Here is a 12,496-nt window from a genome sequence, read left to right on the forward strand (position 1 = left end):
TGTCCGTTTCACATAGTGACGTAATTAAGTTTAGAGCTAGCTATATATCATATAAGCTAATAGTTATTCCTTTTTTACTATTAAAGATACAGTTTTTAAAATAGTTTGAATCTTAAACTTCAATTTCAAATTGAATCGGGCCACTGATTGGAGGAGTATCGACTCTGTTATTGGTACAGTGGAAACTCTTTAATACGAAATTTGTGGGGCCACAAAATTTTAATTAGTTTGTCTTATCAGGAGTTTGTCTTTATCCATCACATATTACATAGGGATTCGGTGCCTGAAAATCACTGTAACATTATCCTTCAAACACGTCGTTCTCGGAAACGTATTTTGTCCTTCATGTGCGAAACTATTTGTTGCGACCGACGATTTGTTCTTTTAAATGTGAATAAATGTGTTTAAATGCATGCTTGAACTATATTTTGTACTTTGATCATTAAACGATACAAAGTCTTATTATGTTTGAAGAACTTGTTATGTCATGTATGTACAAAATAAGAATAAAATTGTGAATCTCCGCAAACTACTACTAACGATTACATAATGCACGCATCAATGCAGTTCAAGTTTGATCAACAGGTGCTTTTTCATACTCGCTCACCTCTTCCTAAAGTTTGTGTATCTCATTAAATTTAGTGCACATTATCTATTTTATAATCCGACGGTGTTATGTTCTGAAGATGAACAACAGTTTGTCCGAGAAAACTTTGATTTCTGCAATTGGAAGCTTTCCGCTTTAATTCTTTAGGTTGGGTAAATATGTTATATTTTAACTTTCCAAAGAACATTTGACATGTTTGAGCCAAGAATGACAATGATCAAGTGCTTACAGCTTTATATTACGTGTGATTTTTGATACAATGCAACATTAATGTTGAAGTTAAACTTTGCATTACAATTTCTTGGAAATATTCCAAAAACATTAAGGGCTTGGGTATGAACGTTTGGACAGTATTTATTGTGGGACATTAGAGCACAGCAGACATATCGAATTGCATTCTGAATACGAAGAATGTCATTCTGATATCAAATAATTTTGATTTTTGAAATTCGCAATTTAATACACATTTTATGGCAAATCATTAAAATTGATATTTTTATATTTAACAGTACTTGAAGTAAACTTTATAAATCTGATGATTTATACTTAAAGTGTATGTAGGTGGGATGAAAAGCCGACGATCATTTGAAAATTTTGACCTTTCGTATTGAAGATGTGGATTTTTTTTCACAAAACACAAAAAAAAATTAGGTCTTTTTGGGAAAAAAATCCATATCTTCAATATGAAAGGTCAAAATTTTCAATTGACCGTCGGCTTTTCCTCCCTGCTACATACTCTTTAAGAATATATCATTAGATTTATATAATTTACTTCGAGGACTGTTATATATCAAAAATTTGAAAAATATCAAATTTTTATAATTTGTCATAAAATTAGTATTATATTGTGATTTTCAAAAATGAAAATTATTTGATATCAGAAAGACATGCTTCGTATTCAGAATGCAATTCGATAGGTCTGAGGTGCTCTCATGTCCCACAAAAATACTGTCGAAACGCAATAAACGCTCATTTTAGATCCCTTAATTGTGTGTGACAAATTTTTAAGCCAGCTGGAATTCTTTATGCAATAATTCTTTATGTAACATTTATATCAACATTAACGAAAAAGATATTTACAAGTACCGGGCATCATCTTACATGCGAGCCTTAACTTTCAATATCGTGCAGTTTTTCAAATTTAAACAAAACCTAGTTAAATGTTTTGCAAGAAACATTATTGTTTATAAAGAAAGAAAAGGATTTCACCGAATAAAATATATAGCCCATTGACCAGTGTTGACAGTTCGCACCACTAGTGCGCATTGTGTTGAATGATCTTTCTTTCAAACTTGGAATGAAGTGGATTGGTGCATGCGTTATGTTATCGGCGCTAATTTCTTCGCAATCAGTCAACCGATTCCAGTAAAATAGCGTATAAGATGCAGAATACGATGAGCTACACACTGATTTTTAGATTTTTAGATTTTGATGCTTATTCTCGATTTACATCCAAATTTATTCGCCCGGTAATTTTTCTGGGACACCCTGTATACTTTCAAGTTCAGATTTTGTGTTATTATTATTTTTTTTAATTTTCAAATTGTTTTCCATTGCTCATGTTGCTTTAAGAATAAGCTATCTCTCTGAATCCTCAATGTTGTATCTTATAGTAATCGTGTCAAAAGCTTTGGCTAGATCTAAATTAGATACACTCCTAGTAGTTTAATTATTTTATCTTAGCTAATTTTATTTGAAAAGATATTGGATCATCTTTCTGTATAACTGTCAGGTCAGCCATGGCATTTGTCATGAGTTGTATACATTATCTATCTAAAATTGGGATAGTATACCCTTCTTCAAGCAACAATGGTCGAAACTGTTATCATGCCAGTTACAAAGTCCTTTACTTTATTTGTATTGGTCCATGGGGTTGTTTCCATAGTCGGTTTTCTTCAGATATTCTGCGACCTTATCATGGGCCATAATCTTCTTATATAATGCCGCCATTTTTGGAAACCCAGCAAACATATCTTTCTTGTAAATCTCGACGTAGTCAAACGTAGCGAAATAATACAAATCGGCAATTGTTATCTGAAAAGAAAAAATCGACGCAAATGAGCTTATCCACTTTCAATGATCTGAAGACAAAGTTTCAAGAAACTGGACTTCGGATAATTTTTTTTACCTACTCGTATAATTACGGCAGTATATCGTCAGCCTGCTACGCTAATTGCCTAAGTCATTCTTACATGTTTCTCATTTGCAATTTTGATTTTCTGAGTAATAAACCCATAATTAATCAAATTTCCAGCCGCAGTTTTCATTAACTTGTGGAATATATCGCTATTGGCTGCTGCTTCCAATTATGACATATCTCTCTTTGTTTAGGATATACAGGGGTGAACATAACTGGTACCTTAATTTTTTGGCTTACTGTATATGCACCTACTATACTCTTCCAGAAACATGCTACACTGCTCGCTCCAGTAAAAACAGACCATTTATACGGGAACCTAATCCTCTTGTAGTTTAATTTTTTTAAATACTTTTCACAAACTGAATTTTTGTACGCCATGAGCACACACAAAAGTATATACCAAACTTGAGGTTTGGAGCAGAAAATTATTTTAACCTAATTCAATCATTAAATTTCAACAATATATGGCGTGTTTTTTACCCAAACCAAATTAGATTTCCAATAATTGGTCTTTTAACTAGATAATACATAAGAGGTAATTTTGTTGTCTAGGAGGAAATATTGAAACTGTAGTTCTTAAATTGACGTATTTTCGTTCATAATTTACGGCTCACTATAGATTTTCCCGTTCACTTCGACTTCTAGAGGCTTTAATGACAGAGTGGTTTTGAACCTCTATAATCGTCAAGACGTTGAAGTGTGTGCTTTTGAACCGCAAATTTCTAATAAGACTCATGTACGTGAGGGTACGAGTTCGAACTCGTCGTTGGTTTGCTCTCATCATAACATTTAGCTACAAATTCTCCTGGACAAAGAACATGCTGCTACTTGCCCCACTGTAACTCGTATATGAAAGTCTGGGATCCTGGCTGCGAAGGTTTATTGTTGTTCATTTATATGTTCCCGAGTTGTTGCTAAAATGGTTTATACATGATTGGAGCCACAGTGATCAGATTTTGCGTTACTGGATTTACTGCTTCTTGAATGCCTTTCACTAAGTACAGTAAAAACAGATTAACAGTAATAGAGAGAGAGCACCACAATAATGTGTAATATAATATAGCCTACCTCTTTTCCAACAAAGTATCCGTCGTCATTCTTATTCATAAGGAAAAGTGTCTGGAGTTGGCTAAGGAAACCAGGGACGATTACTTCACGATATTCTTTGAGTACTTCTGCATTCTATAAAATAAAATTATAACGAGTTACTAGATTTGTAAGAACATCTAATTGTTCCATGTACCTATGTATCTATTTATAGCTATACGTTTATGAAGCTAATATTAGAGGAAAAAAAGTGACTGAATGTAAGCGTTAAAAATTATGGTGCCTTTCTTTGTTCTTGAAAAATACCCTGAACACGCGGATCAACTCATCATTCAATTGGGTTGCAGGAGGACAAAATTATTAATTATGAATTACTAAGTATACAGACTTTTTGCTGGGCTGGGTAAACAGATTTATTAAACAATTGGATTAAGAAACCATGAATAAAGACGAATGAGCATATTATACAAACTGGTTTACGTTACAACTTACAAGTGCCTTGAAGAACATGTTATTTTTTACCACCTTATTTAAGCCAATCGATTGTACTATAAGTCATTTAGTCAAACAGTGTCTGTTATGACAACTTTTAACCAACATATTTTTGGTTGTTGTCATAATGTGGTCACGCCAGATATAAAAACTCAATACAAACTGTGTCTCAAAATAGGTATGGATATAAAAATCTGATGTCATATAGACCCACAAAACCAAGTCCAGAAACTTGAAATCAATCCAACTAGTTCCTATGTAATTGAATGTGTACTATAACTCGTTTTGATAATTCATTAAAAGTTAAAAACTTACTTCTACTTCATATTTCTTGGCGTCAAACTCTCCAGCCATGCCAGCGCCGTCATACTTATAGATGGGTTGAGCTGCTACATGGATATCGTCACAAACGTCCATAATGCTGTCTATCTGTGCAGCTTCTAGATTGGTCTCACCATAATACCCTAGTTTAATAGTAAGATATTATTAAGTTGTAAATTAGTTGCAGTTGGTTTTACAATCAACACATAACCGCCAATCCGGCTTAAGATGTGTGTGTGTGTGGGGGTGGGTGGGGTGGGGGTGGGTGTGGGGGGAGGAACAAGCGCCCTGAATTGTTAACAAGTGGCTGAAAAGAAAAAAAGGTTCATTTTGCCGAAATGTGGGGGGGGGGGACACGAGGTGTAGTGCAATAGCAGTAGCATTACATAAAATGACTTTGTAAATTACATTAATTTGTAAATGACATTTTAATATTTAATTCACACTGGACCAATTACCCCGCTGTTGGGGTTTTTGGTCAAACTGAAAGAAGATTTTATCTAGTGTAGTCATACTTCTTTTCAAGAAATTTCAGGTGATTGTACAAATTGCATATATATGGTAATCATACAGTTCTACCTAGTGTTACATGTGTTTATAAAACAAAGGTGACTTAAGTGGACCATTTGCCCAAGGCTCCCTTAACCGAGTACCACGGAATACACTTTTATTAGCATAATCAGTCCCAGAACAACGCCAAATATGGATTAAAAGACCTTTGACCTTTGATGTACAACAGCATGTTATGATCTAATGGGAAACTGTGCACATCAACAAACACCATTTCTATCAAAAAGGCAACGGCCGATATAATTTGAAACCACATAAATTACTAGAGTTGGTTCTTCTCTTGGATTTGGACCAAGCTTTAGAATATCGACTGTTGCGTTTTGAAATAAAACAAACCAGAAATGTATCACCCATTGTAAAAGATATGGCACATGTACCGAATACATGTACATACATTGGCTGATCTTGTGGATTTCCTAGCCCAGCCATGCTAACCACATAAGGAGATTATACGATTAACCTAGTGCAGCTATTGTCATAGCAGGGTATCAACGACTCATTTCCTTCAACTGTATATCGCTCAGGCGGTGGTGGATGCGATATCGGCATTTTTGACGTCGCCATTGGATTAACACGTAATCATGAAATCTTCACAAACAGTTCTAAATTTGTTATGTAGTGTCAAAGCAAAATTATCTTACTATAAAACCGTTGGGGTACGACAAAGTACCCCACTGCAAGTATGTTGTTTTTCAATTTATAGCTGCTAACCGTGTATTTTGAATGGGGCTATCAGCCTTGTATTTTCGCCAGCCTCGAACGTCACGTGTCGCGTGTCCTATGCCGCCTGTATAGCTATATAGAGGCTACCTTGTTTACAATAGCTGCGCAATGTACATGTCAAAATTTGACAACCTAGTACCTCCCTGCTTACGGACGTCACCAAGAAACGTGACTGAACAATTCTGGTGCATCCTATTCATAGACCCATCTGGGTCATATGTAGTGTATGACAAGCTGATGTGGTCACCTCAGTGACATACATCAGTGAAAATGCAAACGCCATTAAGGCACAGTTAACGTAATCGTATCTATCAAATAACATTATATTACTATAAAATATTCACCAAATTCTCTTCCTAGATATCGAGTTAGTGGTCTCGTCTGAGTGATAATTACGTCATCAACTTCTAAGACTGGTATTTGTCCAAGAGGGAATGCTGGAGAGAAATAAATGTAAAAGCACAAAATGAAATAGACAATACCATTTTCAACATCTATGTCCTGTTCCCCCGTTTATGACAATTTTCTAAAATGTAATTATTTGTGATGGACTGACTACTTTTTTAAAAAGCTCTATGGGTGTTACTTTCATGCATGATGTTAGTTACCGTCCATAATGCCTCGAAATCCTCTAAAACATGATATCATAATCCCTTCCCCCAGCGTAAATGACAAGCTTGCCAGCAGCTAAATTTTTAAAGGGGTCAGCCGATCATGTTATGTTTTACCCTATTATCATTGTTTATGAATTAATCAACATACCGGGTTCGTTTAAAGTACAAAAAACCTCTCCCTCATAAAGAAATCAAATTAAAATATCTATAAATTTCCCGGTATCGGGCCGCCATTTTCGATCATTTCTTGACGTCACTACAGCCCAAGTATCGATACAGCCGAGTGAGCAATGCTAGTTTTTCCTATGGAGGTTATCCACTTCACTCATGTGTGACTTCTAACAAAAGGAGCTGGTTCCCGTAGTATTCCTCATTTAAACCAATTCAATGAATGAAAGTTCATTTGCCGCATTTTCAGTCTAACAGCAATTGCTGTAAAATTGCTGCAACAATTGCTGGATACTATACACAGTTAATAAAGAAATCACATAGATATCACATCTATACTTTGGTTCACCCCGGGGTTCAGTTCAGTAGTGAAGTAGGTGGAAATTGTTGGTCGCAGTATCGAATTGCGCACGTAAAGTTAATCGTGCAGTGTGTACAAGGGCGGTTTGCCTACACACTTGCCGCGCAACCGCGAAAAAGTATTGACGTCACCGAACTTTAGATGAACCAAAAGTAATCAAAAGATCAAAATAATTTGGTTCTACAATTAATGATTTAGAGTTAATTCTCTTCTTTGGATAAAGCTTAAGAATTTGGCCATATCCATTAAGAGCTAATCACACAGAACGTTATCTCTCACGCAGTAAATGATAGGGCACACGTACTCACGGTTTGACATTTACATATCTATGGTCATGTCTATCGACATTGGCTGACCTTGTGGACTTGCTGATCATACTGCAGTTACTGTCCGTTTTCCTATACACAATACACAGTGCTCTCACCATTGACGCGCGACCTTTACAAATAGTGTATGTTAGAAGTATATTGCATTTGCCTAGTTAACATCACTGTGTGAAAAATAACCAGCCAATATTTAAACTATTCTCCAAACTTCTAGCAAATATATTTCTCTAACATGACCTAAAATTACAGCTAGGTTAAATGTTCAGAAATAGTCGCACTTTCGTAGAATATGAGTGAGGGCAAAGCATAGCTAGCTCATAGCTAGCCAACTCCCCGTGTTAATTGAATGGAGATTTGACCGAAAATATTGAGCTATATTGGTAACGGACCGCTCCGTTCTGAAGGATGCCACAAAAAAACGGTACAAGCTACATTTAAACTATTCTATGAAATTCTAGAACATATAGTTTTGTAACATGTCCTAAATTTTTAGCTAATTTAGGTGTTTGGAAATAGTCGCACTTTTGTGTTTTAGGAAGGATATGTAAACGACAGATAACACCAAAAATATGAAGAAATTATTTCCAAACCGTGTTAAGTCAACAATCATTATGTTGCTCATTTTCAAGAATGCTGGTTAACAAAAAGCAGGCCATTGTCTCATTTCGTGAACAAAGGTCCACATACCATTGTTTCCTTGCGTTTCCTTTATAATCAGTTACCCAACTGAAGCTGTATTATAGCACCTCATAGCGATACCGCACATATAAAACAGACACATGTGCACAACCAGAGAAGATCCGATTTAATCAGTTGAGCTGTTTCAATGAGTGTTATCTTGGTTTAATAGCTTTTAATGGGGTTTAAGTCCTGCAAAGGTCGAGATGAATTCTACTGTAGACATGACTGCAGTCCAGCCAAACTGACCGCAAGGGGAGATAATGTCATTTGGCACTCTCCACGCGTAGCCTACAGTAATACTACATAATACAAGCCTACTAGAAATTTCCTGGAATAACATGCTTAAAGGAATATTTCGTGATCCTAGCATCCTCTTTTTCTGTCATTTTCAGTACATATCCACGAAAAAAGCATATTCCCAAAATTTCAGTTGATTCCGATTTTGCGTTTGCGAGTTATGCATGATTATGTGTATTACACTGCTCCATAGACAATACGTTGTAATTTCGTTCTGGTGCACCAGAACGAAATTCAAATTTCGCGATATCTTTGCTAAACGAATTAATCTGCAAGAAATATTTTGTACATAAACATTATGTAGCCAGAGTATTCCAGTGATATAAAAATCTCAACTTTTTTGAGAAAAGTGGGGGATGAGGCTGTGGATCACGAAATGCCCTTTTAATATATATTGGAATATCTTCAGCTATATTTTGGAATCTTACAACAAGATATGTACTTACTGTGCTTAACATCTAACCATGTTCCATCTTCAATGATTATGTCTTCAAATTCAACACCTTTCATGAAGAACAGCATCCGAGCTGCTTCTGCTCGTGCCCTGAAGTTCATATATGTCAGCTTATACTTCGACATATTGTGTTTTTACTGTACTATCAGCCTAGCCGCATGTTACATGTATATATATAATAGTGGTCTTTGTACATGCATGACTGTATGCATGCATGTATGCAAGTGCTGTTAATGCAACTCCCTATAGCAAGTCACGTTCTTTATGCTATGCAAAGGTCATGTCAGGGAGCTGACACTAAATTCACGGTTTTGTATTAGCAACGAAAAACCTATTTTGTTGGCTTGCTCTTAACAAAGTGCGGCAAGGTATCGGTCGGTTATGAATAATTCACATCAACTCTTACTCGGCCCATGTGATTGAGGTCACCACATTAAGATGTCGTAAGTTTAGTGAATCGAACCTGTTGAAGAGAGTAAAAACGCCCTCAATCGTGGTCAGACCGGGCAGAAGTAATCGGTCAACTACTATGATCCCATCAGGCAGCAGTAATTTGTTTTTCCAATTAAGTCTTTTAATTTGATAAGGGAATATCTTTTTGCTAAAGTAATGTCGAAATTATGACTTACTGTCAACAATACGAAGGAAATGCATAACATGTATATGATATGAAATACAAGTGAGTATTTGAAGTCACACAAGCCTGTGACACCTCAGGTGCCCGGGTGGGGCACTTAACACAAATGACCATACGGGTATTCCCCCGGAAAGACCCCCTTTTGGATTTCGCAGCTCCGAAAGACCCCTATATTTGACCAAAATAGAGCTCCGAAAGACCCTTGATTTTGATAATTTCAGCTCTAAAACACCTCAAAATTGCTCATTCCTCATATTTCTTGTTTTTTCAGGCGATTTTCAATCAAGGTCAAAGGTCATCACGGAGGGGGTCTAATTTTAAACTTTGTCCGATATCGGGCTCAAACTTGGTTGGTGGAATCCTTGATACGAGGGGAATATATGCGCGAAATATAATTGAGATCAACCGAGGTCAAAGGTCATTACACAGGGGTCTAATTTCAAACGTCCGATCGGGCTCAAACTTGGTGGGTAATCCTTGATATGAGGGGAATATATGTGCGAAATAAAAGCGTGGTCAACCAATATCAAAGGTCATCACGGAGGGTTCAAATTTCAATTGTCTGACCGGGCTCAAACTTGGTGGGTGGAATCCTTGATATGATGGGAACACGTAAAAATATAATCGAGGTCGTCCGAGGTCAAAGGTCATCCAGGGGCAACATTTTAAACTTTGTCTGATTTGGCTTAAACTTGGTGAAAGTAATTCTTCATATCACAGGAGCATGAACAAAATCAAACCGAGGTCACTCGAGGGCGAAGGTCATTTGGGGTCAGTATGCCCAATTGGGCTTAAAAGTGGTAACAAGAATCCTCAATATGACGGGAACATGTCAAAAAGTCAAAAGGGGTCATCAGGGTCAAATATCATCGCTATCAGTTACTCTCACAGCGGGTGAACTAGTATCTACAGCAAATATATAGACTTTGAAAGTGCATTTGACTTATTTTTTAAACCTAGCTACAGCTCGATGAAAGTACACACCTGGCTTACAAAAAAGTACACATCTGGTTCACGAATACCAAGTTATTGCTATCATGTTTTACAAAATGTTAATTACTGAGAGTTATTTAGGTAGGTTTTCATTCAAAATGTAAATCCATTTAATTTTCACTTAGCTACAGCTTGATGAAAGTACACACCTGGCGCATCAATGTCAAGTTTATAACGATTTTATGTTGAAAAATTGTTTTAAAACGGTATTATGTTTTATATTAATCAGAAAAGAAATTGGTTGGATGGTGTTATTTAGAAGGGTAGGCTTTCATTTTAAATATAAATTGCTGTAGCTTGATGAAAGGACACGACAAAATGCAAAAATGCATACAAACTCTACAAAGGTGTCTACAATTTCTTAAAATTGTACAGCCGCTTAAAATTAATGTGGTAAGATTTCTGTAAATTTCGCAACTTTAGTGACACGCAAAGGTGCATATATATGCAAATTTGAAATTTGTCAAAGTTGCATACAAGTATTATTTCAAAAAATTAAACGTACAGTCTTTGAACTACAGTGCTTAACTTAAAACTTAATCACTACATGTAAGATGTAGTTCATAAAGCAAATACACATACAGGTTTAATACCCAAATGATTTGATGAGTTTAGCGTCTACTGGATAACTCAATAGAAATATGCCATGTGGATTGGGGACTTAACCTAAAATATCGGCTGTAAACCTAAAACGTTCGTGAAGATTCCAAAACCATAAATTGTCTCCTTTACAATATTGCAAAAATCATTAAAATCACTGATCTGTTTCTTCCCGAGGCTTATCCTCACAAGTGATCAAAAGCCATGGAGTATAAGGGCATCGCCAGAGGCGTTGTACGGCAATAATATTGCTTGAATTTTTCGCAAAATGAATGTTTGACTGATACCACAAACTTTACCCATTTTGCAGTGGATTTTTCGACTCGATCAGTCGTACTTTCTATAGGATCTAGGTCTGTGTTCGCTCTGTCTATTAGGCTCCCCTAGGGGGGGCTTTCGGACTCCGCGAAAAACCTGCGGTTCCCGATCTTCCCAATCCTATCAGATGCTTACCAAACTTGCAACCGGGACTTGCACCTCAGTCCGTCGGTACTTGCTATATCGATATTTCAGATGTTGATGCAAGAAGTATCAACATCGGAAACGGATCGTCCGCTGTACGTAGTCTACTCCAAAACAGAAATATTTTGTAGACTATTAACCGGAGCGATCTTACCTTTCCGATGTTGATTAGTCCCTGCCCGGCCACCCCCTACAAGTATGGCACCGGTTAGGGTAGCCCAAGCCGGATAAGGGATGATGGTCTGGTGTGACGTCACCAATTGGGTGATTCCACAGGGGGATCGGGGGGTTATTTCTATAGGATCGAGATCGATTCAAGAAAAGAAGTATCTTAATCAACATCGGAAAGGTAAGATCGCTCTGGTTAGTAGTCTACAAAACATTTGTTTTGTAATTCTTCATTTATTTGATTACCAACACAGATGAACATTCATGATAGATATTGGATCATCTTTCTGTACGTATAATATGTTCCAATTGTCGAATATGGTTGTCACAAACTGCCAGGTCAGCCATGGTATCATGAGTTGTATACATTATCTATCTAAAATTGGGATAGTACACCCTTCATCAAGCAATGATAGTCGAAACGGTTATCATGCCAGTTACACTCTAAAATTATTTTACTCAGTGTAGGGAGTAAAGCGTGTTGAGTAATAAGTTGGGTAAAGATTTAGTCAACAAAGTGCAAAACACAAATTTCCGTATAACAACTCACCCGAGCAAAGCCGTGAAAATCATGTTGAGTAAAACAGATTGTAAGTCTAGCTTAACGCTGAGTTAACAGCCACGATGACGCAGTCGCAGTGACAGGTTAGGAGTTACTCCACGCCGATTACAATCATTATGCATCGTCACATTGTCGACCCACGTGCGTTTATACCAGCGGAGTTGCAAGCATGGCAGACTTGTTTTAGGGGAAATTTCCCCCATTCTTGAAGGTAAGAGCTGATTATTTTGACCCGTAGATTATGCAATTATTGTGTGATGCAATCAGGGACCG

At 36.6% G+C, this 12,496-nt stretch overlaps 1 protein-coding gene across 1 annotated transcript; it reads right to left on the bottom strand.

Moving 5' to 3' along the window:
• Positions 1–1,524: 1,524 nt before the first annotated feature.
• On the bottom strand, positions 1,525–9,144 carry LOC140152874 (hematopoietic prostaglandin D synthase-like). The gene is made up of 5 exons (XM_072175401.1): positions 8,794–9,144; positions 6,245–6,337; positions 4,602–4,750; positions 3,816–3,929; positions 1,525–2,641 (listed from the first exon to the last, which is right to left on the bottom strand). The coding sequence occupies exons 1-5, from the start codon at positions 8,924–8,926 to the stop codon at positions 2,459–2,461; spliced, it is 672 nt and encodes a 223-aa protein (XP_072031502.1). The 5' UTR covers positions 8,927–9,144; the 3' UTR covers positions 1,525–2,458.
• Between the last annotated feature and the right edge of the window lie 3,352 nt (positions 9,145–12,496).

This window comes from Amphiura filiformis, chromosome 5 (genome assembly GCF_039555335.1).
Source record: "Amphiura filiformis chromosome 5, Afil_fr2py, whole genome shotgun sequence".
Taxonomy (NCBI): domain Eukaryota; kingdom Metazoa; phylum Echinodermata; class Ophiuroidea; order Amphilepidida; family Amphiuridae; genus Amphiura; species Amphiura filiformis.

What these genes read in the sequence shown, in the direction of transcription:
- LOC140152874 (XM_072175401.1), bottom strand. Translation starts at nt 8,926, where the DNA reads ATGTCGAAGTATAAGCTGACATATATGAACTTCAGGGCACGAGCAGAA. An exon ending in ATGGTTAGATGTTAAGCACA is followed by an intron (nt 6,338 to 8,793) that starts GTAAGTACATAT and finishes ATTTCTCTCCAG; the next exon opens with CATTCCCTCTTGGACAAATA. An exon ending in GATACTTTGTTGGAAAAGAG is followed by an intron (nt 2,642 to 3,815) that starts GTAGGCTATATT and finishes TTTTCTTTTCAG; the next exon opens with ATAACAATTGCCGATTTGTA.